At 35.6% G+C, this 25,532-nt stretch overlaps 4 protein-coding genes across 5 annotated transcripts; 1 reads left to right on the top strand and 3 right to left on the bottom strand.

Moving 5' to 3' along the window:
* Positions 1-1,716: 1,716 nt before the first annotated feature.
* Positions 1,717-13,589, bottom strand: LOC133175214 (A-kinase anchor protein 10, mitochondrial-like). Its single transcript, XM_061310321.1, has 14 exons — positions 13,423-13,589; positions 13,056-13,169; positions 12,889-12,972; positions 10,622-11,287; positions 10,029-10,127; positions 8,382-8,466; positions 7,923-8,046; positions 6,306-6,442; positions 6,072-6,216; positions 5,797-5,911; positions 5,515-5,695; positions 5,311-5,390; positions 3,331-3,371; positions 1,717-2,699 (listed from the first exon to the last, which is right to left on the bottom strand). The coding sequence occupies exons 1-14, from the start codon at positions 13,445-13,447 to the stop codon at positions 2,589-2,591; spliced, it is 2,007 nt and encodes a 668-aa protein (XP_061166305.1). The 5' UTR covers positions 13,448-13,589; the 3' UTR covers positions 1,717-2,588.
* Positions 13,590-16,460: 2,871 nt separating this feature from the next.
* LOC133175384 (uncharacterized) lies at positions 16,461-19,384 on the bottom strand. 2 transcript variants are annotated; one of them, XM_061310482.1, is made up of 3 exons: positions 17,495-17,560; positions 17,316-17,406; positions 16,461-17,154 (listed from the first exon to the last, which is right to left on the bottom strand). In XM_061310482.1, exons 1-3 carry the CDS (start codon positions 17,530-17,532, stop codon positions 16,759-16,761), a joined length of 525 nt encoding a protein of 174 aa, XP_061166466.1. In that variant the 5' UTR covers positions 17,533-17,560; the 3' UTR covers positions 16,461-16,758. The 2 variants fall into 2 exon arrangements, with proteins under 2 accessions (XP_061166466.1, XP_061166465.1); XM_061310481.1 differs by lacking the exon at positions 17,495-17,560 and adding an exon at positions 19,244-19,384 and having other exon boundaries at positions 16,462-17,154.
* Positions 19,385-19,800: 416 nt separating this feature from the next.
* LOC133175405 (uncharacterized) lies at positions 19,801-22,313 on the top strand. The gene is made up of 4 exons (XM_061310511.1): positions 19,801-19,896; positions 19,972-20,029; positions 20,347-20,452; positions 21,576-22,313. The coding sequence occupies exons 1-4, from the start codon at positions 19,844-19,846 to the stop codon at positions 21,845-21,847; spliced, it is 489 nt and encodes a 162-aa protein (XP_061166495.1). The 5' UTR covers positions 19,801-19,843; the 3' UTR covers positions 21,848-22,313.
* A 419-nt stretch (positions 22,314-22,732) lies between these two features.
* Positions 22,733-24,569, bottom strand: LOC133175490 (uncharacterized transmembrane protein DDB_G0289901-like). Its single transcript, XM_061310597.1, has 2 exons — positions 24,509-24,569; positions 22,733-24,332 (listed from the first exon to the last, which is right to left on the bottom strand). Exons 1-2 carry the CDS (start codon positions 24,567-24,569, stop codon positions 22,735-22,737), a joined length of 1,659 nt encoding a protein of 552 aa, XP_061166581.1. The 3' UTR covers positions 22,733-22,734.
* Positions 24,570-25,532: the final 963 nt, after the last annotated feature.

Raw genomic sequence — 25,532 nt, forward strand, 5'->3', positions numbered from 1 at the left:
AACTTTCTGAGGATGCTTCTATATTCATATAACTAATCATGGTTTTGCTATTCTTGAAACGGAATTTTAAAGATGTCTGCCATCCTACCCTGGGGGGGAGGAAGGGAGGGGGGTTCAAGATTTGAACAAACTTGAATCTACACTACCTAAGGATGCTTCCATATCAATATGACTAATTATGGCTTTGTTGTTCTTGAGAAGAAGATTTTTTAAGATATTTCTTATAATATATTCTTTTGTTAAACTTTGATCCCCGATTATGGCCCCACCCTACTACTGGAGGATGCCTTGAACAAACTTGAATCTACAATACTTGGGGATGCTTCAATATCAAAATGACTAATCACGGCTTTCCTGTTCTTGAAAAGATTTTTCCTATTTATTCCTATGTAAAACTTTGATCCCCCATTGTGGCCCCACCCTACCCCTGGGGGTCTTGATTTCGACAAATTTGAGTCTACACTATCTAAGGATGATTCCATATCAATATGACTAATTGTGGCTTTGTTGTTCTTGAGAAGAAGATTTTTAAAGAATTTTCCTATGTATTCCTATGTAAAACTTTGATCTCCTATTGTGGACCCACCCTACCCCCGGGGGTCATGATTTGAACAAACTTAATCTACACTACTCTGAGGATGATTTCATATCAATATGACTAATTGTGGCTTTGTTGTTCTTGAGAAGAAGATTTTTAAAGAATTTTCCTATATATTCCTATGTGAAACTTTGATCCCCCATTGTGGCCCCTCCCTACCCCCAGGGGTCATGATTTGGACAAACTTGAATCTACACTACCTGAGGATGATTTCATATCAATATGACTAATTTTGGCTTTGTTGTTCTTGAGAAGAAGATTTTTAAAGAATTTTCCTATGTATTCCTATGTAAAACTTTGATCCCCCATTGTGGCCCCACCCTACCCCCGGGGGTCATGATTTGAACAAACTTGAATCTACACTATGTAACGAAGGTTTCCCATAAGTTTCAACTTTTCTGGCCCTGTGGTTCTTGAGAAGAAGATTTTTAAAAGAAGACACCAAATTTTCACTTATTCTTAATTATCTCCCCTTGGAAGAGGGCATGGCCCTTCATTTGAACAAACTTGAACCCCCTTCACCCAAGGATGCTTTGTGGCAAGTTTGGTTGAAATTGGCCCAGTGGTTCTGGAGAAGAAGTCGAAAATGTGAAAAGTTTACAGACGGACGGACGGACAGACGGACTACGGACAAAATGTGATCAGAAAAGCTCACTTGAGCTTTCAGCTCAGGTGAGCTAAAAATCATATTCAATTTGTGAATTTAATATTTAGAGAAAAGTTCTCTTTCTTGAAATTTATGAAATTATGACAGACAAAACTTTTCTGAGAAAAATCCCCCCCCCCCCAAAAAAACTATTCTGTTATTTAAAAAAATATATGGTATTTGTGGGGTTCCAACCCTAGCAATAAAAATCATGTGTATCATTTTCCTTTGAGACTAATGTGCTAACCACTATGCTACATAGCTCCTGATGAATGGTGGCATTTAAATCATGTTTCTGATATGACCCTTGACTGAATGGACTTGAAGTATTTCTTGAAGATGCGAATATTGTGTCATAAAAGTGTATTTTTATGGTATAGTGGGTCTTTGTTCCATGTTTTTGTTAACCAAAAAATGTATATTTTTACGCAAATTTTGAGGATAAACTTTTTAAAAAATGGAGCCAAGACCCACTCATATTGAAAAATTGTGTTAAAGTATGAAAAAATGATCCTTTTTTGCCCCCTTTAGTGTGTGTATACTATTTAGAAGGCAAATAATTTCAATTCTTTTGAGATTTTTGCAAATTGTGGAGATTTTACGTAAAGTATACTTTAATGTTAGATGAAATATCAAAGAAAATTTTGTTATAATTGAGAAATAATTTTTCACCTTCATGTTTGTCACACTATAGGCACTTCGCTCCCTTGTTCGCCCATCTTCTTTGACTTATTTCATACAGATTGCTAAAAACAATTTCATTTCTTTCTTTTTTTTTCATTATTGTACTTTCATTAATGTCTGTGAAATAAAGAAAGCACTGCCAATTTATAAGTCAAGAATGATAACTTTGGTGAAAATAAGAACAGTGAATTTAGAAATTTTCAAATTTAAAGGCTAACACTATTTTGCAAATGGGTCCTCTAAGGAGATACTTTAACTTGATATGTACACATCATCAATATATTTATATACAGTAGACATCAGCTAATTACCAACAAACAACAGAATAGAAAATCAAGGGAAAAAAACAATTATATCAAATTTTTCAAAGTCTGAGGGCAATTACTTTCTTGAAAATGGGTCAATTGACATAAAACTCAGATCTGACCTCTACGGCATCAACAAAGAGAGACTAAAAATCTGCTCATTATCTACAAGCACAGCCAAAAGAAAGGTCCTGAAAACTATGCTGATATGATTGAATGAGGGAATGACAGACAGAAAGGAGTAGCACTATATTCCCTGACCATTTCCTGGCAGGGACATAAAAAAATATTAAAACCTTAACATATTGACCAATAAAAAACAAGGTATTGCACGATTAATAGTGACTGATGAGAATTAGGAATCTGGTGGTGGATCAAAGGTTTGCATAGCACCAATAGCCTGAGTTACAGAGGTGACGTCACTGATTATCTTCTGGGCAATCTGTAGAGCCATGTCTTCTTGTTCCTACAATTAAATTCATATCATCATACACAGACAGGTAACAAGATACCCCATTCACCCAACCTGCTGATTCAAGTCCTCTCAATCAAACACTGCTACATCATACAGGTAACAAGATCCCCCATTCACCCAATCTGCAGATCCATGTCCTCTAATCTAGACTTCTGCTCGATTTTGTCAGCAAATATTTTTTTCTATGCAACAAGTCCGCATAATTTTTGAAGGGACCTCATAGACAGGTAACAAGATCTCCAAATAACCCAACCTGTAGATTCATGTTCTCTACAATTAGCATAAGTTCTGCCTAATATATATCATTTTCAGATATGTAATACCTCATATCACTATTATTTTTTGGCCAGACATGGATAATTATTAAAATCACCACTGAAAATACATACCAGTCTTCTCAAAATTACAGAACTGATTTTACAAACATAAACTTATTTGTAAGATTACCTTGAGTAATGCAGATTTTTCCCTTCTTTTAGCAGACATCAGTCTTAGTAACTGTTGACTTCCAATCTTTCCATTTCTTTGAAGGGGGGGGGGGGGGGGGGGGGGGTTAAATTTAACCACCTGTGTGATTATTGGACCTAGGAATGTGCTCTTTCCCTAAACTATGAAAACTCACCTTGTCCTTGCCTTTTCTTTTCTTGAAAAATCCTTGGTTGCCTGTAAGAATTATTTTTCTACATTTTCTAAGACAAGGATGAACTTTTGATAAAGTATTGCACTGAATTAATATTATTAATATTATTAGAAACATAGGTAATCAAAGATTACGAAGCTCACCTCGACGAATGTTATCTACATGTAAGGCAAATTTCACATCATATTTTTTTTCTAGTTAGGGTACATCCCAAGATCAATATCCATGCAAGTTTGATTTAATTATAGATCTGCTCAAAAAACTTTTGACCTGTTTAGTAATCAAGAAAATTTTGGTCAGTTCCAACATCCAAAGCAAGTCTGGAAGTTTTCATCCTTAGATGCACCATCTATGCAAGTTTTATCATAACAGGCCATAATATTATATAGCTACTCCAAAAAATTACCCTGGTCACTCATCTGGAAAATGTACGTCAGATTCAGAATCCAAGGCAAGTCTGGAAGTATCCATCCCTAGATACATCATCCATGCTAATTTGGTTAAAATATGGCTAAAATTCACTCATGTGGAAAATCTAGGTCAGATCCAGCATTCGAAGCAGATTGGTTAGTGTACATCCCTAGATGCATCATCCATGAAAGTTTGGACCAGGTAGGGCTTATAGTTACTTGGGAACGAGACTACTCCTAAATCTAAACCTGGTCTCACATGTGGAAAATCTAGGTCAGATCCAGCATCCGAAGCAAGTGTGGTAGTGTCCATCCCTGGATGCATCATCCATGCAAGTTTGGTCAAGGTAGGGCTTAGAGTTACTTTGGAATGGACCTGCTCCTAAAACTTTAACCTGGTCACTCATCCGGAAAATCTAGGTCAGATCCAGCATCCGAAGCAAGTGTGGTAGTGTCCATCCCTAGATGCATCATCCATGCAAGTTTGGTCCAGGTAGGGCTTATAGTTACTTGGGAATGGACCTGCTCCTAAAACTTTAACCTGGTACACATCTGGAAAATCTACATCAGATCCAGCATCTGAAGTAAGTGTGGTAGTGTCCATCCCTAGATGCATCATCCATGCAAGTTTGGTCCAGGTAGGGCTTATAGTTACTTGGGAATGGACCTGCTCCTAAAACTTTAACCTGGTCACTCATCTGGAAAATCTAGGTCAGATCCAGCATCCGAAGCAAGTGTGGTAGTGTCCATCCCTAGATGCATCATCCATGCAAGTTTGGTCCAGGTAGGGCTTATAGTTACTTGGGAATGGACCTGCTCCTAAAACTTTAACCTGGTCACTCATCTGGAAAATCTAGGTCAGATCCAGCATCCGAAGCAAGTGTGGTAGTGTCCATCCCTAGATGCATCATCCATGCAAGTTTGGTCCAGGTAGGGCTTATAGTTACTTGGGAATGGGACTTGCTCCTAAAACTTTAACCTGGTCACTCATCCGGAAAATCTAGGTCAGATCCAGCATCCGAAGCAAGTGTGGTAGTGTCCATCCCTAGATGCATCATCCATGCAAGTTTGGTCCAGGTAGGGCTTATAGTTACTTGGGAATGGACCTGCTCCTAAAACTTTAACCTGGTCACTCATCCGGAAAATCTAGGTCAGATCCAGCATCCGAAGCTAGTGTGGTAGTGTCCATCCCTAGATGCATCATCCATGCAAGTTTGGTCCAGGTAGGGCTTATAGTTACATGGGAATGGGACTTGCTCCTAAAACTTTAACCTGGGACGCCGACGCTAACGCCGACGCCGACACCGACGCCGACGCCGACGCCGGGGGTATAGCATAAGCTCATCTCGACTTCGTCGAGGTGAGCTAAAAATATAATCACTATTTAATCTGAGCTGATTCTCAATTAGATGCTACATCTTGTTCAATATGCATATCCTTGAGAAACAAAACATTCAAACTACATGTAGGTTCATACTCATGAAGAAAGCCATATCAAATGTAAACTATAATCTTAAGCTATAGATATACTTATTTACACAATTATACCTACCTTTGACTTTATCAATTTCTGGCTGAGGATCCAATTCAGACATAAATCTACCAAGCTCATCCACTTTACCCATGGACATCCTGAAATACACAAATTTAAGATCCATTTTTTTTTTTTTAATAAAACATCCTTTTTCTTAGAAACACAAATAGTATATCTCTACTTTTACAGAATAAACACCAGCAAGAAAGATATAAATTTTACCCTGGACTTTGTCTTTTCCAGAGAAGTTCAGGATTGAGGAGACGAGGGTCAACATTCATGTCACTTTCCTGGAGGGGGGAGACAGACTTGCGTAGGTGACTGGTGTCCATGGCTAACAGAGTGTTCTTGATGCTCTCACTCCCAATGCTCTGGCCACTGTGTACAGACGTGGCATCGCTGTCTGTAATAAGTAAAAGTATCAGAATGTATTAGCTTTCATCAAGCAGTGTCCTAGATAGTCAAATAGAAATGATGACATACTGCACAAGAAAACCGTTTTACCCTGTCTTTTGTGTCTGGTTTGTTTTGGTAAATCTGTTGCTATGGTTACTGTGCTGACTAGCTCTGATAAATATTTGTAGTATATTTCACTTTGTAAAAAACTTGGGAAAAAGGACTGAAAGAAATCAATAAAGAGAATACTTCAAACGATGACACTTGTTACCTATCTTTTCCTTATGCCATAATTTTAACCACGACGCTACATTTCAATTTATATCAATACTCCCTATTAAAAAAGACACACACTTTAACACTCTGGAATGCTATCAACGTACCTTTTCCATTGTGCGATAAACGATGTGCTGGGTTTTGGAAAAACAATCTGGGAGAGGGCCCTCTTCACGACAAATATTTCCCTCCACTACAAATCGAGTTTTATCATCGAATCCCAAGGGGTGGGAGGCTTGTAGAGAAAAATATCTGGAACACCAAGAGAAACTTCAAATGTTACAACATATTTCCATTTCATACATAGCGGGTATTCTGTTGTGTATATCCCAGGTACATACTTGTCATACAGGACCATGGCATCACTCTGGGCCTGCATGCCATCGTAGGTGCCCTCACACGACATAAGGTGCTGCCAGAAATTGTCCACAGCCAACCAGAACTGGAGAAGTTCAGATCCCCCCTCCTGTTCCATGTACTACAAAGTCAATCAGGAATATTATAAGAACTTCCTTCTAAAATCTATATCAAATGACACCTTGATAAGCTAGGAGGATACAAGTATTATCCTATTTGATACATGTATCATGATACAGTAGTTATGATATTTTTCACGAAATATTCATTTTATATTTTTATTGCAATTACATAGGCTTCAGAACCAAAAAGAACTCATACTTTTCTATTTGTCTGATTATAATTATCAGCTTAGATTAAAACGTATAAGATACTTAAGGTCCGATGACACATTCCTCGAATACCTTGTCTGTATTTCTTTGAAATATACTCAATGCATGTTTTATTAGTATCATTTTTTTTAATTTCTAATCTGGTTTCAAATGTCTGAAGAAAAAAAACTGTGACATTAGAAATCAAAAAATTTCCAATAGGGTTACATGTATGTAGAAATTTTAACCTCTGCAATCTTGCACAAATGCCTGGTAATGTACCTAAATTTTTTGTGAGGAAACTTGTTGAAGTAGCAATACATACACAATTGTATTACAAATTCTTGCAAAAATTTATATACATTACTGAGGAATGTGTTGTCAGCCTTAAAGGTGCTTGGACACAGATTTGAAGTTAATAGTTCCTCAAATGTTATGTATAATATCACGACTTACATATTGCAATAGCATTTCACACAAAAATATAATTAAAAACCTAATTTATCTGGAAATTATTTGAACTACGAATTCCTGGACGCGTTTGATTAACACATCCTTGCACTTTCACAAATTTTATCTTTATCCTTAATATTTTTGAAAAGAAGAGATTTTGTTGTGTATTAATGAAAAACATTACATCTATAATCCAGAAAATTCAGAGTAGAAATGTGCGAAAGCAAACCCCTTCGCTAATATCGTCAGCCCGTGCTCAGTGTTGAGTACAGAGTTTATCAAATTGAATACACCCGTGAAACGTAAACTGTTGTTGTAAACAGGGCACGAGCTCTGTTATTGTTAATGTTTTCAATTCACCGGGTGTGTTCAATTGTTAAAGTCTGCACACACCACTGAGCACGGACTGACAATACTGTGAGTGGGTTTTGCTTTCGAACATTTCTACTCTGAATTTTCTGGATTATAGTTTTAATATTTTTCATTAATACACAACAAAATTGCCACTAAGTATTAAGAACTAAATTAAAATTTGTGAAAGTGCAAAGATGTGTCAATCAAACGCGTCCAGGAATTTGAAGTTTCAATATCTTCGAGATGAAATAAGATTTTTATTATATTTTAGTATGAAATGCTATAGCAACATATAAGTCATGAAATTATACATAAAATTTGAGAAAATATTAACTTCAAATCTGTGTCCAAGCACCTTTAAATACTTAAAACATATCATATAATGCACCAGAATATTGTCCAAGTTTTTGGGTTGTCTTAATTTTCAAGCATCAAGTGCAATACACTTCAAAGAGAGAAAAATGTATAAATTTAAATACATACTTCCATAAAGTAAAACATTGCACCATCATTGTACAGGATGTCAGATAGAGTGATCTGCCCTTTGGTGAGAAGATGAACCTGGTGTTTACAGAGAAATTCGCTTGTGGAGAAATCAGGAAAGTGACTGCAACAACAAAACATTACACTTGTCCACTGTTATATCAGGCTATATAAGAATAAATATAATGCTTCTCAAGTATGTGTATTTCACAGAGTGAAATAAAAAGTTGCCTCCAATTTTTATATGCTTATATACACAATACAAAATGACAAATCCACAAAATGTTTTAAAAAGCTCAATGAAAGAAGTATATTTAGATCATGCAAACATTTCATGTCTGTAATTCTAATCAACATCATATATTTTTATAAAAAGTTAAACAAAATGCTTTAACTACATGTATATACAATGCCTCAATGATCTCTGTATAGTCACATCCCTGTTACACTGAAACTTACTCTATTCTAATGACATTCAGTACAAATTCCTGGCAGTCTGCAAAACACCCTGGATCTACTTCTCCATCCTCTCGGCAAATTTTGGCTGAAATCAGAAAAAAATGCATGGTACATCTCATAGCTATTAATAGATGAAGCATGCTAAAGTTGATTAACATGGTATACTATAAATAAGCAAAAAAACAGGCCAATAAATTCACATGGATTTTTAGTCATTGATACATTTACATTATCTCCAGTGTATTTCTAAGGTAAAATGACATAAAAATCAAGAATCTGAGGTCATGTAATAATATACATTTAGTCAAAGAATCTGCATAAACAGATAAACATCCATTGACCAATTCTTTGCTATTTATGCTTTTTAAAAAAATAATGCATAATACATGTATTTAAATGATGGCTTTCCTAATTACACTGTTGGCAAAATGATATAACTAACAAGGTTAATGGTTAAAAATCCACAGTATTAAATACATTCTGGACTTTTTACATGTACGAGGGGTTATCAAAAAGTTCGTGGACTGATGCGATAAAATAAATACTATGTAGTCTATGCTTACAAAATTTATAAGGAACATAAAACAACAAAGTTTAAGAAATGTTCAAAAATTTTAGCTTGATATCTTGATAATTTGACAAATTATTCTAAAATAAAAAAAAAAACATATGATCACCTGGCGCTGTCGCCATTTAGACTCAACGTCATTTGTTTCTCAATGTCTGCTCTCTTTACCTCGTACACTTATCTTGATGAGATTACCTGGAGTTAAGTAAGGACTTAAGCCCTCTTCTTTATATGACTTTACAATCTCATTAGCAGCTGCTTGCAATGCATATAGTATTGTAAATGGATCTATACATAGGGAACGATCCTTGATTAAGCCAGAATACTTAGCTTGTTGGAGTTCAATTTCTTCCACACATGATCAACGTCACTTTTCGACGTGACTGACTTTTGACACCCTGACTACAAATCAACACTATCTGTGCATCTTCCATCTCTCTGAATCTTTTTGGGCATTTAAAAACAAGTACTCTGAATGCATTTAATTTTTCTGTAGCCCGTTTAAACATTCCCTAAATCTATACCAGTTTTTCCAGTAGCGACACTTTATAGAATGTTGGGAAAAGAAACCCCTCCCCCTTTTTGACGTCATTTTCAATCCCTTAATTTTTGGGACACTCCATATGAAATTCATGATAAAATTTCATAGAACTTACAGAATGGGGTAAATATTGCAAATTTTACGGAACAATTGTGTCGTACTATATGTCTGAATTAACGGGGTTTTCTGACGACAAATGTTCATATTTAAAGAGTTTTTCTCAGTTACACTCAGGTAGGAAAAGCGTCATAATTGAGGTTGCGCCGCCTGGACATACCATTGCTTACAAAAACATTAAAAATTTATTTAAAAAATAATACTTATGATTTATGGTTTATTCTATAGATAGAAAAGATGATGCTTACTAAATGTGTAAAAATTCATTTAGGTAAGTAGAGCGGTTTTAATTTTAAGGTGCCAGTCCGTGAACTTTTTGATAACCCCTCGTATATGCTAATTAGTGTCTAAGATAACAATTATGTAAAAGTATTGACATTTAAACTAAGCAATTTTCAATATTAATAAATAACACAAATACCCATGCATCGGTTCCTGAGTTCATCTGTGATCTCTACAGGACTAGAGGCATCATGAGATAGATATTTCTGGAAGATGCTCACTGCATCCCTGGCAATGCCTAACAAAATCATTCTGATTTTACATATACATGTACATACATATTTTACTTATACATACATGAACAGTGTGCATGTGGATAGAATATTTATCCTTGAAACTATTCTATATACATATATGTATATATATATACTAGTATATATATATATATATATATATATATATATATATATATATATATATATATATTAAGTATTCTTTTGTTGTTAAATTTAGAATTGGAGGCGAGTTCTGAAGTTTACAATATACTGTAGAATCGTCATTGTTTGTGGGGGTCCAATGTTCATGGATTTCATGGGTCACCCTTACCCATGAATTCACATTCCCATGAACATTTATTTTGTAAACATATTGATTCACTGAATCTACCATATAAACGAGTAACCCACATTACATCCCCACAAACAAGTACAATTTTGATTGCCCATGAACATTGAACCACAGGAATTAAAATAATTCCAAAGTATACAAAAACCATAGAATGGGGATTCATACTTTTCTTGAGTTTATCGGCAAGTTCCTCCAGAGGATAATTAGTCTTTTTGAGACTTTCAGTTCTCTTGATTGCACTAGTTGATACAGCATCACTAAGTCTACACTCCATACTGTCTCTGATATCACAGTCAGGGCCTGAGGATCCTGGTAGGTGCTTGGCCCCGGGATCTATAGGTGTTACTGGGAGACTTGATGGCTTGGCTTTTATCACAGTTTCTAACTCTGACCCTGGTAAATCAAGTTTGGACCTTGACTGGCCTGTGTCAGATGAGATCCTAGTTGGCACACCATTGGTTTGATTTTCACTTTCCACCATCCCAGATGAAGTCTCCTCCGTCAGTGTTTGGTTAGAACCAATACTTTCAGTGTCCAGTTTGTCCTCTGTCACCTGTTTAACACTGACTGATGTGTCAGAGGGTGATCGGTAATGTTTGCCAGATAATGTTAACCTCTTGGCGGAGTTTAAGGAATGGCTCCTCAGTCTACTCCAAGTGGAGGCCTGGAAGCTCTCGGCATCCAGCCAGAATTTGATGTACTGACCAGCCTTCCTTGATTCCATGAATTCAATAAAACAGGACAAGGCATCCTTGTCTTTGAGAATTTCCTCCAAGGTTTTAGAAAGCTTGGAGTGTCTCACAAGGGATGTTGGTGCCTTGATCACTGCACCTGTAAATAGAAAAGTTTAAACAAAAAAGTTATGCGAGTAAATACTGTATATAACAATGTGCCACATCCAAAATAAATTCAGATGTAACAAAGTAAAACATGCATGTATTAGATAGAGTAGTCAGTCAAGTTTATAAAAATACTGAATGGTGTTATATATATAAATATGGTTGGTAAATAATTTATATTTAGCAAAATTGAAAATAAAGATGTTTGAAATACATGTATATCATGGGAAATCATCACATGCATGTTACATTTCTGGGGCTCTGTTCTATCACAATACATGTATTATAGGAAACAAGTTAATTTGAAAATGCATGAATTTTAATAAATCTTCTAAATCTCCAAAACAAAACTTATCTTTATATATAAATGAAATATGACACTGACACAACAAAACTTGAAACAGAAATGCTTGAGAGAATTCAAATGCTAGAAGTCTGTGATGATACTGTTGCTCTACTGGTTTAAACTTGAAGCAATTAATTTACAAGTATTTATAAATTTTCTGTTCTGTATTTTAAATAGTCTGACAGTAAATTATAAAAACACTACTTCTTCAAAACAGACAGGTTGAGACAGATAGAATATTACTACTGGTAGTTGTATGAAAACCTATTACAGTAGCAAGGTAAACGATGTTCATTCACATCAAACACAGAGATTTGTGTATTATAAAGTAGTCTATATTTTGTGTCATGTTTCATTTAAATCAGTAAAAGAGAAGTGGCCTTTTGACTTAATTTTTATATGTAAACATGACATCAATACCTACCGGTATGAAAATCAAAATCTGATAATCCAAATATGTATCTTGATGCAATCTACTTGTCATTTTATGCCATTGATTGAAATCAAGAACTAATATAAAAAGCTTTATTTACATTCAGTGTAATTTTCTTTATAAAATCCATTGGAAATCTACAATATTCAACCCTTGTCACGGCACGGTGGAATACATAATAGGAACTACAAATACACTTTCAATACACTAGGAACATGAACACCAAAATTAATATTGGCTCAATTTAATTAAAAACAAGTACCCTAGTAAATTGTTATAAAAATGTGTCAATTTTACATTTAAAATTGATTTGTCTTTTTTTTTTCCCTTCCATTTTTCATTTGCGTTATTCCATGTCAAAACTGCTTTTAAGTCTATTAACCACACCTGTTCTGAAAGGCGCTTAAATTTATAATGAAGATGAATGAAATTAACATTTATGAAGAGAGAAAATTAAAAAAAATTATAAGCATTGAATTCTTATTTTGGATGTTCTCATTTGTACAACAACACCTGTCTGTAACAAATTATCATACCACGCTAACACTCAGTATTGATAATTTGTCGGCACAACTAGGTGCTGTTATACAACCAAACTCCAAAAATAAGAATTCATTGGTTCTATGCTTGAAGACTATGCTACTTCAACTGTGTACCAAGTGTTCTTGAAATAAAAAGGTATAGAATTTCCGGAACTGTTTGCATATAAACAAACAGGCAGACAGTTGGATGACTCATGCTATATAGCACTGCATAAGGTCTTCTGGTCTATAACCCTAGAACTAAGAACTTCAACAGATTAATATCAACTCACCCAAATCTCCTGGATCATAATCTTCATCAACACAAAGCTGTATTGGCCCTGTGTGACTTCTCCCTTCAAATGACCCTCCTTGTTCTGAAAAAAAAATTATACAATTACATCAACATTCAAGATGAGTAACCTGTACTGCTTTCTCAAGACATTTGTTTCAAGCCTACCATCACTTATTTCTCCATTTACTAGTTCTACTTTTCTAAGGCTCTGAGTACTTCTTTGAGAATTATTTCTTTTCAAAGATGTTTCTGCAGTCTTCTGTTGATCACTTTTCTTATCTGTAAAAACAAGAAGATGGTCGCTTAAATTACAATTCACTAGTTTTAAATATGAACATGAAATAATTCAAATCGAAACAGGAGAAACTACTTTGTAATTATAGAAGAATAAAAGATCATTAATCTTACATAATAGCACATATTTATTACGAGCTAAGGCTACTTTTCCCCTTCAACAGTTTTAATCACAAATGGAGATCGGGAGATACGCCTCCAAGACATAAAATAACTGACCCTAGTGTTGAACGCTTACCCTTTCTTCTGCTGAAGAACGACATCCCTCATCTGATGATGCAATGTTTATCTACATAACTATATACATGCAATTTCTTTTACTGGCAACGATGGCCTCAATTTTTCATGCTAAAACCATGTTGATTTGATTCGCAAAATACTCCTGACGAATTCACTTCCACCATATTTACGTTTCAACGAATGTCGATCCCGATCTAATTTAACTGCTCTCTCTTCTTATACCTTTACAAAAGCACAAAATACTTTAAATTTCATTGTATTTTTTTTTTAGATATATTGTCTGGCTTGGCTACTAAAGAAGTACGTTTCTAGATCTAATATTTTACCCAAAATAATGAACATGTGTAACCAGTAAAATAAATAACATTAAAATATTATTTATTTTATGTTATGTCTCTGGAGTAATCTTTGAAAAATCACCATCCTGGAATGTATAATTGTGTAATCCAAGAAAATAACTTCGAATTCTCCTCCAGAAATAATGAACTTATTTTCTGAGATATTAAAAGGCATACTGTCTCTGAGAGTCAGGGTTCATTATTTCTGGAGGAGGATTCGAAGTTATTTTCAGTATAGATTATAGATGTTATTCCATAAAAATGAAAATCCGGGCAGATTCCCCTGATCCCCTCCCTATACATCTGCCTCTGCCCTTGTCGGTTTTTCTAGCACCTTAACCTCTTTTGGTTGTTAAGTTCCTTTCTTTGATAGATATCCTTGTAAGTATTACTACTAATGATACTAAGATAATCGAAAAACTGCATAATTATGAAAAACGTTTTTGATATCATTTTTAAAAAAAAAATTGAAATGTATTTTATTTTTTTATTTTTTTTTTTTTTTTTTTTTTTTTTTTTTTTTTTTGTATTGTTTTGTTTTTTGTTTTTGTTTTGTTTTTTTTTTTTTGTTTTGTTTTGTTTTGTTTTGTTTTTTGTATTTATTATTAGTATCTATTTGCCTATTGACTCCTTAAATAATATCATAATATTGTGTGTTCAGAATACTGAATCATAGACCATGCCCCTGGGCCTTAAAACTTAGATGAGCTCAATAAATATACTTTTGATCTCAGTTTCACTTTTCCACTACATATTCCTTTTGTTAAAGTGAGACTGAGATCAAAATTTACCTTGTCTGAGTTTTATGGTCCCGGAGCCTGAAGGACTGAATATGTACAGTACGTAGCTAGTCTAGAAAGAGAAAAATATTTTATCAAGGGAAAGGTTGAAAGAAAAAAAAATTGTGTATAAGGTGGACGCACGTTACCCGAGATGATTTAATACCAGTTTGGCAATCTCCTATGCAGAGTTGTCTTTCGTTCCTCTCTCAGACACCTCTGCAATGGGCTCGAGTCAAGATTTTTGACGTACCGTAAAAAACATAACATTTAAAGGATCATTTCAACTTAAACTAATAGTTTTAGATCTATTTAGTAAATATATATCTTTAAGGACTATTATTAGCTCAGACATTTAATTATAATGAATTAAAAGAAACGCACTATTTCTCGTGCTTATCACTGTGATATACGCGAGCCAACGACAGAGGTGAATGTATGAGCCGATGGTAGAGAATGCCAGTTTGGATGAAGTTTACTTAAACTTATCTCAGTCACATGTCGCAATATCAGATTACATGAACAGCTCTAAGAGGCCAAAAATGGCACGTTTTGTCATAACTCGACATGCGCGGATCTAGAGGTGGTCGGGGGGTCCGGACCCCCCCCCCCCCCGGAATTTGCAGAGTTATATAAAAGTATACATTGAAACAAATAAAAAAATGACTTTGGACCCCCCCCCCTAGAAAACGTGGACCCCACCATCACCACAACGAAATACGTGTTTTTCACGTTTGGGAAATGGATTTTACGGGGTTTTTTCTTTCTTTTTGGCTTGTCAAGAAATTTTTGGATTGGAAATTTTTTTCGCTGGGTTGGACCCCCCCCCCCCCCCGGAAAAAAAATCCTGGATCCGCGCCTGCTCGAGCTGAAACAAAATTGTCGCTATGAATAATGAAAATGGTGACGATGACAGGAGGACAGGGGAGGAAACCTCCATTAATTTGTCAAATGTGTCAATGAAGAAGGTGAAGGAAAATGATGATCTCAAAAATCTTTTAAACATTACGAATTTTTTAACAGGGCATAAAACACCGACCCCTTAAAATTTCAGACGTGTTGGAGTAGTAAGCTCCCCTTATTGACCGGTAGTCAAATTTAGTATTAAAAACAATTTCCTCAATTGTGTATGAAACATGCTGACCGGGTCAAAATACAACCTAATGATAGGCTGTATTTGCAAACAAGGTCATTTTAACGACCATCTGTAGAATTTTCAACCATTTGAAGAGAACTATGTATTAAAACTCAGGAGAGACTTTCCAAACTGTGACTCATTGCAAATAAATAAGATTGCACTTTGTCGTGGAACTCATATTTATTTTTTCCATTCCGAGGTCAAACGCATTAGCTTATTTTTGATTTTGAAATATATTTGTGTTTTACTTATTTATGCTTAGAGTCTTGTTACTCAAGTTTCGATTCAAAATCATTTCATTGTTATGGATCAGTTTCACACAGGATATGTTTTATCTAAAATATAACAGACCGGCAATCACCAGGCGATACCGGAGAAATAAAAATCCTTCCGTGACAATGTATCTGGCAAACCACTCAGACATGTACATGTAAGAGAAATATGGAAAAGCTACTTAACCATGCTAGTTCTGGTCGAGCTCTTCATGCCAGATTTCTTGGAAAAGCCTTCATGAAGAAGCTCATTATTAAAGCTCAACTTCTGATGTCATCATGTGGGCAAAAAAGCAATTTTCAGTATACTGAACACGCAGAATTATGACGTCAACAGGTGTCCCTACGTCACAAAAATAATTGTGACGTCAAATTACATCTATATTTCCCGATGTTTTCAATGATATAAATAAATTAATTTCCCTTAAACGCTCTACATTTAATCAACAATATTCAGAACTTTTTTAAATGCCCCTCGTAACAATTACTTTATTAAAACAAATTTTCTAAAATAAAATTAAATAACATACCAAAGCCACATTCCCCATAATGATATTATACATTAAACATAACAAACATGAATTTAAGATATTTCTAAACAAAAAAGTTCATCTACATTTCAAATTACATGTAAAATGCATGAATAAAGCAGTATATATAGAATAGGTTTTAAAAAAAAAAACAAGCATTACAGTTTTGTAGACACTTTACATAAATTGTATCAACACTTTGTCTAAGGATGAAAAGGTTGATATAATATATTAATAAGATATAAAATTCAGTTATTATTTTTGCACCGTCCTCGCTTCAATAGTAATCCTCAAACGGCATATTTCCATGCCTGTTGTGCTGATGTGTCACTCCATAAACTTTGTCTTTTTGTAGATGACCAAATATAGAATACACAGGCTTCCTGTACTGTGACGTCATATAATTGGAGAACGGGTAAAGATTTTCTTCCTTCGGCAATGACAGACGATTGATGCCTCGCGCACGCGTGGTTTCCGTGGCAGGTTTACCTTGGTTGAGGTAGGCTTTAGATATTGGCCAATCCTTGCCCTCTTTGGTCCACTGTGGGACAGCAGAGGTGCCTATAGTGTATTGCCACGGTTGATTGCAGGGTTCGTGTCGGTCTACCAGTTTAGGAAGTTCTTCTCTGCGAAGTTTTGGAGTACCAGAGTCGTACCATTTGTCATACCAAGACTACAAAACACGGGCATTAAACGGGGTATACAGGAAATACTAGTGTTTCATTTCAATAATATATTGTTCTTGGAATAATACAATCCTGGAAAATTTCTCAGAATGCAAGGAAGGTTACTTCATTATAGCAAGAGGAAAAAAGATCAGTTAAGTTTGGTTACCTGATGGGACGATCTTTCGGCGATTTTTGTCTTGAACTCCTGGTGAGCTATTCTTCCTACCACTTTCGTATATTTGTCTGGAGACTCCCGCCTAAAAATATAAATCTTGAAAGTAAAAATAACAAGGATCATTTATCACATAGATATCATGTTTGGCAACTTAAAAAAATTGCAAATACCTAAGTACAGGGTATTTCAATATCATCAAATTCAGCATAGTGCAGTGGTAAGTAATGAAGTTATGAATGTTATTGCGACACAATTATGTGACATTATAGTAGTTACAGTACTTCTTTTACTTTTAGATCCATTGTGACGTGATAATTAAATTCACAGGGTCCAAAAAAAGTCCATACAAAACATCAAATTGATACATTCCTTATGTTAGCCCGATACCTACACTAATTTGGTTCCTCTATTTTGAAAGAGAGTACTTCATTTTTTTTTCTATTGTTTTAATAAATGTCATTTCAATTATGTGTTATTCTGTTATGATAATACTAAGTAGTGTGTAACTGAGTCCTCACTAGTTTTTAAAACACCAGTGTTTAGTGATTTCCGTGCACAGGTCCGTAGTACGCGGGGTGGGGCGCTTTTTTCTGAGTAAAGTCGAGATCTTTTGCTGTATCTTTAATATGTAAATTTTCATTTTGACTCTGTTTGCTCCCTCCGCTTTTTATTGCTGTGAGGTTTATCACAGTTATCCACCGGCAAATTCCTGGGCATGCTGATTACTGATTCATGCGGAATGGTGTATATGTATACATGTATATAATATAAACTCTTTTACATGGTTTTTAAGCGACATACGTGTACACTATTGATTTTGACAGAGAATTTTTCATCCCTCTGAGTATGTTTCACATGCAACAGATTATTGTAATATATTAGTGTGTGTATATCTCTTTTTTAAGTATGCTTGATATTGTATGCAAGATATTGTATAAAAGTCATGACCATTCTTTGAAACAATAATTTTAAAAGTGATATTATTCACGATAAAGTAGACATGGGTAAAATATTTCTATGTTCATAATTTCATAAAGTGAACTTCCTTATAACTTTCGGTTATAACTGGGGGTAGGAGGGGGGTAGGTCAAGTCATTTCTTAAGTCAATTTTCTATAGATATATAGCTCTCTTTACTATATCCTTTCCACGTTACGAGGAGTCCGTGTTTTCTTGAGGGGGGAGGGGTGTCGAAGGTCAGGTCATTTTTCGTTACTTTACACAGAAGTTTGATTGAAAATCCCAGGGGGTCCAAACCGGATTCTTCGACGCCTCCCTATAGATCCGCCAATTGTTAACATTCATCAATGCATTGAATACAAATTATAGGTAACGTTAATAATTTAACGATCGTGTAATGACACAAATGACAGGCTCGTAGGAAGCAATTTCAGTTTTTGGGGTGGGGCAAAACCAAACATTTTCAGTTTGGGTGGCACTACCAAGCAAAATGTCCTTATTAAGATAAAATAAAAAAGAATTTTTAAAAAGTCCTCACACGTAATTAATGAGGGGAAACTTCTATGATTTCTAAAGTGAACTGTATATCAACAACATTTATAAGATAAGATAAGATTTATTGATACCAATTTGGGGCCCCTCAGGGCAAACAAGTAAATAATAATACACATAAGAAGAAATTCAAAATTGATAGCAGTAACATGTCGATATTAAAAGAAAAGAAACTAACTAAAGAAGATGATATGGTGATTATATTTAGTGGGAGGGACACACCCCCTGTATTCCCCCGTACCTACGAGGTAAATGAGTATGCGGATGCTTTAATTACTGACGTTCGTCGTCATTTATGTATGAAGATTATACGCATTTAATTTATTTTAACCCTGTTCCCTTCACCCCCCCCCCCAATTTTCCCTTTCTCTCATATGCTCATCTGGTATCGCTGCATGACCCCCTTACCTGAACATTTCCTGAGAGCTGGGGTACCTCGGCACGGTCGGGGGATAGTTGACATGATAAGGATAACGATCTTGTCGTCCATTAAAGAACAGCGTGTCTGCCATTGCCATATTTCTGTGTTGTCTGTTAAAAGGTCTGTCTGTGTGTATTCAGGTATATAAGTCCGCTTAGGATTACAACTGTAAACAAGTTGGAATTTAAAGTTAATAAAAAATATGCGGTGTAGTACCATTCAAATTATTTAGAATATATATCCATAATATTACTAACATTCAAATGCATCTTACAGAGAAGGAACAGCTTGAATCTTAAAGATTTATTATCGTTGTTATAAGTGTCTTCGTGTGTAACTAAGTAGTTAGTTAGTAAACGTTCCTATGGAGAGGACCCGAAAAAAATCGATATATCGCTTATGTCAATGCCATTAATACCAAACATAAATCTATCTAGCATTCATGTTTATCGGTTTGTTTTATGGCAAATTCTCTCTTTCTGAATAAAAGGATCTCTATATAACTACATTTTTCGAAAAGAATTTATTTAAATGCCCTGATTTTAAATTAGTTACAACATAAGTGGCACTCTCAGATTTTAGGAATCATGGCTGCCTCTATGCAGTTCCTGTCAACGCCTGCCAAATTACCAAAGGAATGGTTCGTATGAACACAAGTCTGTTTTATCATGTTTTAAATTGTACCATTTGTTTTTAAATTTCTCGACTTTTGTAGGCAGCCCAAATTACATGAATGGAAAATATACCATTCCAGTCACCCAGATGTTCGACAGGTCTGCACTCATTTTTCTTTTTTATTTAATTAACTGCCTTTATTTTGAATTACATGGTATTTAATATTTGCTTAGAATTGTATTTTAAGTCAAAGTTAAAGACTAGCTCTTGCTTTTCTTATAAACAAACGAAATCTAATTAATACGTTTTAGTATTTTTATTTAATTAAAAGGAACATTCAAATATCCAAAATTTAAAAACCCGACAGATGCAAAGATTTCTATATTATGCTGGATTAATTCATGACATACATGAATGAATTGATTTAATATGTTCAAGAATTTATGGAATAAAAAAAATTGTTCTCTCAAATAAGGCTGGGTGGAGAAAATGGGGTCGCGAACACCCGGACTGGTACGCCAAGAGATCGACCTCTACACACACCGACTGGTACAACAGAGAGCGAGACACTATCAGACGAAGTAAGAACCTCAATCCAATTATAAGAACCTCAATTCAAAAATGACTGAAATTTTAAAATGCTTTATATATGTAATACCATTGTTTGCAATGAATCTACACATTTCAACTTGTCAAATGGAAAATTATTTGAGAAAATAGAACTTGGAACACTTGATTGCGAACAGTAATATATGTATATACATGTATATATATATATTCTCTTTAGAGAAGTGGACAGGCTTTCGCCTACATCCACTTCGTGGACGTAGGCGAAAGCCTGTCCACTTCTCTAAAGAGAATAGTATATATAGACTGATCTCTTTATTTTCCAACATAAAGCATAAGTGACTTAATGCTTCGCTTGCTGAAGTTCATATATGATCATATCGTCTATAGATTGCATTGATCGCTACAGGTGATTTAAAATTCGAACTCATCGTAACATTTTCGTGTTCTCATTAAGCACTGATTTAAATGTCCATAATAACACAAGGTATCCAATGGCGGATCCAGAATTCTTGAACGGGGGGGGGGGGGCAATTAGGGGCCCAGGGTCCACACAAAAAAAATATTTGATCATGTTTATTTTGGGATAAAAGGGGGAGGGCGGGCCCCCTGCCCCCTTAAAATCCGGCAGTGATATCTCACTCCGAATTACATGGTGTAACCCGGCCCCCTCCCCACCCCCCACCCCCCACCCCCAATCGCAGGCATTTACATATTCAGAGAAAACTTACTGGCAAACTGTTTATTATTACCATTCCTTTCTACGGTAATTTATCTAACAAACATAATTATGTGATATTCTTGTCTTTATTTTCTTTTATCTCCGTAAACTGTGTGAGACGAATTTTCCAGTCGTCGAGCAGAGTTTTGACATTGTTTACGTAGATAAAAGAAAATAAAGACAAACGTGTCTTATTTGGTTGTGTACATAAATTATCGTAGAAGAGAATGGTAACAAGCAGTTTGCTAGTGAGTTTTCTCTGAAAATGTAAATGTGACTGCATTTCGGAGGGGGGGGGGGGATTCGGAGAGAGATAGCTCATGTTATTATCACACTATGGGTTAGAAAAATTATTACAGAAACAAGTGCCTGTAATGAATATCAGTTCTGAACTAATCAAAATTATTGGTTTTCAGGTGACTACAAATGCATCAACTGGCACTACGAACGACCATCTAAACCAACAAGCCGAGTCCACGATGACTTCATACCGCGCGAAAATGACGTCATGATGAAGGATGTTCAAAGGTCAATGCCCCACAACAAGCATTACCTGGGTCAATTTAGTTACCCTAAACCCTATCCTATGGAGGTTCCTCCCCCAAAATGGGGACTTTATAACCCTCCAAATTATGAGGAACCAACAAGGTTCAACCATTTTCCTCCTATAAAATACAACGGATATTAAGGACTTTAATGATAAGTGTAGATTCATAGTACAAATTATAGAGGCGATATTAAATTATATATCACTGCATAGATATTAATAAAACTGAGAAATCGTAATGATTTATTCGCATTTTACAACTGCATGTTTCTGTGGTTTTGTGGTTATGGCGGTGCTTTCTTAATTTATTTATTTGTATAGAAATAAAAACAGAACTGTAGCACTTGTAGAATCATAGGTTTTACGAGGCTATAAAAGTTCCAGTTTTGTAACAAGATAAAGAAATGCTTTATCAGCATTATATTGTTTGTTGTATTGAAATTACATGTAGTTATGTACTTCAAGTACTGTATCATTTAGTTACTGTTATGTTTTTGTTGAATTCATATGTTGTTAATGAACAAATCCACTGTACAGATTTCAGCTATGTATCTATGTATCCATCCCTTTATTCTCTATATCAATATTTCATCTTTGTATATATTTTCTTTGCCTTTATGGTTCTGTATCAATTTATGATATATCAATTATTATCTGTTTACAATAAATCTTATATGTAATCTGTGCAACTTTTTTGTGACTTTTAGCGGTAGACTTTCGGGAGATCTGTCGACTCAATTTGTTTCGCTTTGAGAAGACAAAAAGCCTTTGAAAAACACAAAAACAATAAAAATTGGTGTTATATTTATTATGGGTATAAATAATCATTGATATGGATTTATTGAGTTAATGGTGCAGTCCTTTAATCTGAAAAAAAAAATGTTAAGCTACCAACAATTAAAAAACATGACCTTTCAACAAATATATACTTGTGTTTCTCAAGAATGAAATTTAGCATTCACTGCACTTGGAACAATTATAATTTGATGTCTGATATAGTACTATAATCTACTAAATACTAACCATAATTAATCTCCGCCACCATGTCTAAATCCTCTAAACCCAAAATGTTTTTTTCCTTTGGCGCTTGCAGAGGCTCCACTGGAAGCACCTGCAGAACTGCCATTTCCGCTGGAAGATGCATGAGAACTACTGGACGCTTGGCTGTGACTTCCCCCATTACCTGAACTCGCTGACGCGTCACTGCGAGACTCGGCAAAACTGGATCCGTGTCCATGAGAGCCTGCACTAGCACCACTTGAGGCGTGGCTTTGACTTCCGCCATGCCCTGTTGAGGCAGATGCACCGCTTTGGGATTCAGCAAAATTGGATCCGAATCCTTTAGACCCCGCTGTGGAACCACTTGAAGTTGAACTTTGACTTCCGCCAAATCCATCGGTGGAAGCCCCAGCACCGCTCTGGGATTCAGCAAAATTGGGTCCGAATCCACTAGACCCAGCCCTTGAACCACTTGAGGATCCACTTTGACTTCCGCCAAATCCATTGGTGGAAGCCCCAGCACCGCTCTGAGATTCAGCAAAATTGGATCCGAATCCACTAGACCCAGATCTTGAACCACTTGAGGATCCACTTTGACTTCCGCCAAATCCATTGGAGGAAGCCCCAGCACCGCTCTGGGATTCAGCAAAATTGGATCCGAATCCACTAGACCCAGCCCTTGAACCACTTGAGGATCCACTTTGACTTCCGCCAAATCCATTGGTGGAAGCCCCAGCACCGCTCTGAGATTCAGCAAAATTGGATCCGAATCCACTAGACCCAGACCTTGAACCACTTGAGGAAGCACTTTGACTTCCGCCAAATCCATCAGTCGAAGCTGCAGCACCACTTTGCGATTCAGCAAACTGTGAACCAAAACCACTGGAACCCGCAGATCCTGATGATCCACTTGAGCTTTGAGATTGTTCTATTCCAAATTCACTGCCAGATCTATCGTCAGAACCTCCTTCCGTTCTGCCCCATTGGCCCTCAGATTGTACTGCTCCTCCTGAGCTCCCTTCAGAGCCTTCTATCCACTGTGATCCACTAGATTGCTGAGATCCCCCTGAGCTCCACTGCCCCTGTGATTCCCCCTGTGAACTCTCGCTCCATTGTCCTCCTGACTGTCTGGATCCCCCAGATGATCCCTCGCTCCATTGTTCTGAACCTTGGCTTCGTCCAGCTCCATTGGCACCACCTGAGGTTGAACCCCATTCCGTGCTCCAGAATTTGTTAGAACCGGGCTTAGTTCCCCACTCCTTTTTCCATGCCCTTCCTCCCTGTGATCCGAGAGACCAGCTTCCTTCGGACTGTTTAGAACCACCAGATGAGCTTCCCCACTTTTTGCTCCAGCTTCTCTTTGACCCTGACTGAGATCCTTTTGACCAGCTTCCCCCGGACTGCTGCTGTGACCCTCCCTGTGATCCACTTGACCACTGTTCTTTAAAGCCAGCCTGTGATCCCTGAGCACCCCCCGATGAACTTTCCCACTGTTGACCACCACTACTTTCACCAGTCCACTTTTTACCACTAGATTTCTCCCATGCTGTATGTTCGGCCGCCGACACTTTGGAGGATGAACCTTTCTCAGTTGCCCATTCTTCTCCTGTCGTGTGTCCCCCTGAATCTGTTATAAAAGATAGCTTTACATACATTGTACTATGAAAACAATTACTTTTAAATAAAGGCAAGTTTGTAAATAATTTTATGGAATCTTTTACTTAACTCTGTAAAGTTTAAAGTTATGGGTTTTTTTTTTTTTTTTTTTTTTTTTACAATTTCTTTCCGAGTACTCGTACTTACGTATGACTCCACATTCAGAGTTAGCTATCAGTATAACGAGATATACTACTAAACGCATCATGTTGGCTTTTGTTTTGTTGTGATTTGTATTGTCCAAGATCCCTTTATATATATATCGTCAAAACTTCAAATTTATGCAAAAAATGTACATACTCTGCAATTTGCATGTAAATATTTCCGTAAAAACATCGCACTTATGAATCAAATGCACAAACGGCACGTTTACAAAAATCGTTGCAAAAGTTTTTCAGAAAATTTAGTCCGAGAATCTTTGGAAAATGTCATAAAACTACGCTGTCCCTCACGTTTACACATGGAGCAGAGTTTAATTGATTTATTTGTAAGCAAAAGAAAAAGTTCACATTATGTCTGTCTGTCGTGAAAAGCAGTTTATGACACTGATAGGAAAATCTGACAGATAATGAGACGAGTCATACCGTAATGGACAAATTATCATACGATAAATAATAATAATGTTAGAAGATGTCATTTAAATGCATCTACTACATAAGTAATTCTATAATTCTATACTATTACGAAATAAACCATGCAGATACATTTTCAGGAAACCCCCTTAGTCGTCAAATTAAATGGGGATATTTCTAACAGTTTATGCTCAATAAATTTATTAAGGACTATCTCTTAAGAATATACATCGTAAAAATTTCATGTTAATGTTTGACTTTAACTTGACTTTATTTCTATAATGCTGTTTATATATTACCGTCCTGTAATTGACTGAACTAGAACATTGTTCCTACGAATAAATATAATTTTACTGGTGACAAATTTAAGAAGTTCAGAAAACAAGAAATTTGGTAAAGTAAAATCAAGTAAACGCAATTAAGTAATGTACTTTGTGTTTCTAGAAATATGAGTCTGCAGTATGTATAGTTTCTTTACAGAGAAAAAGAAACATTAAAATGCTTAAAATTTTATGAATATTGTTTTCGTTGAATTTCTTGAATTCTGTTTTTTCTCTCATGAACGGATTTGATTAATGAATATATTTTTAAGTTTTTTC

The sequence above is a fragment of the Saccostrea echinata genome, unplaced genomic scaffold (genome assembly GCF_033153115.1).
Source record: "Saccostrea echinata isolate AGI-Se365-2 ecotype Australia unplaced genomic scaffold, CSIRO_AGI_Sech_v1 ptg000062l, whole genome shotgun sequence".
NCBI lineage: Eukaryota > Metazoa > Mollusca > Bivalvia > Ostreida > Ostreidae > Saccostrea > Saccostrea echinata.

Excerpts from the sequence above, each read along its gene's own strand:
- LOC133175490 (XM_061310597.1), bottom strand. The coding sequence starts at position 24,569 with ATGATGCGTTTAGTAGTATATCTCGTTATACTGATAGCTAACTCTGAA. Across the intron at positions 24,333-24,508 it reads CTCTGAATGTGGAGTCATAC|ATTCAGGGGGACACACGACA; the intron begins GTAAGTACGAGT and ends CTTTTATAACAG.
- LOC133175405 (XM_061310511.1), top strand. The coding sequence starts at position 19,844 with ATGGCTGCCTCTATGCAGTTCCTGTCAACGCCTGCCAAATTACCAAAG. Across the intron at positions 19,897-19,971 it reads GCCAAATTACCAAAGGAATG|GCAGCCCAAATTACATGAAT; the intron begins GTTCGTATGAAC and ends CGACTTTTGTAG. Across the intron at positions 20,453-21,575 it reads GCGAGACACTATCAGACGAA|GTGACTACAAATGCATCAAC; the intron begins GTAAGAACCTCA and ends ATTGGTTTTCAG.
- LOC133175384 (XM_061310481.1), bottom strand. The coding sequence starts at position 19,353 with ATGGCAATGGCAGACACGCTGTTCTTTAATGGACGACAAGATCGTTAT. Across the intron at positions 17,407-19,243 it reads AGCTCTCAGGAAATGTTCAG|GCGGGAGTCTCCAGACAAAT; the intron begins GTAAGGGGGTCA and ends TTATATTTTTAG. Across the intron at positions 17,155-17,315 it reads CCGAAAGATCGTCCCATCAG|TCTTGGTATGACAAATGGTA; the intron begins GTAACCAAACTT and ends CGTGTTTTGTAG.
- LOC133175214 (XM_061310321.1), bottom strand. The coding sequence starts at position 13,447 with ATGTCGTTCTTCAGCAGAAGAAAGG. Across the intron at positions 8,467-10,028 it reads ACTCAGGAACCGATGCATGG|CCAAAATTTGCCGAGAGGAT; the intron begins GTATTTGTGTTA and ends TTCTGATTTCAG. Across the intron at positions 6,443-7,922 it reads CAATGTTTTACTTTATGGAA|TACATGGAACAGGAGGGGGG; the intron begins GTATGTATTTAA and ends TTGACTTTGTAG.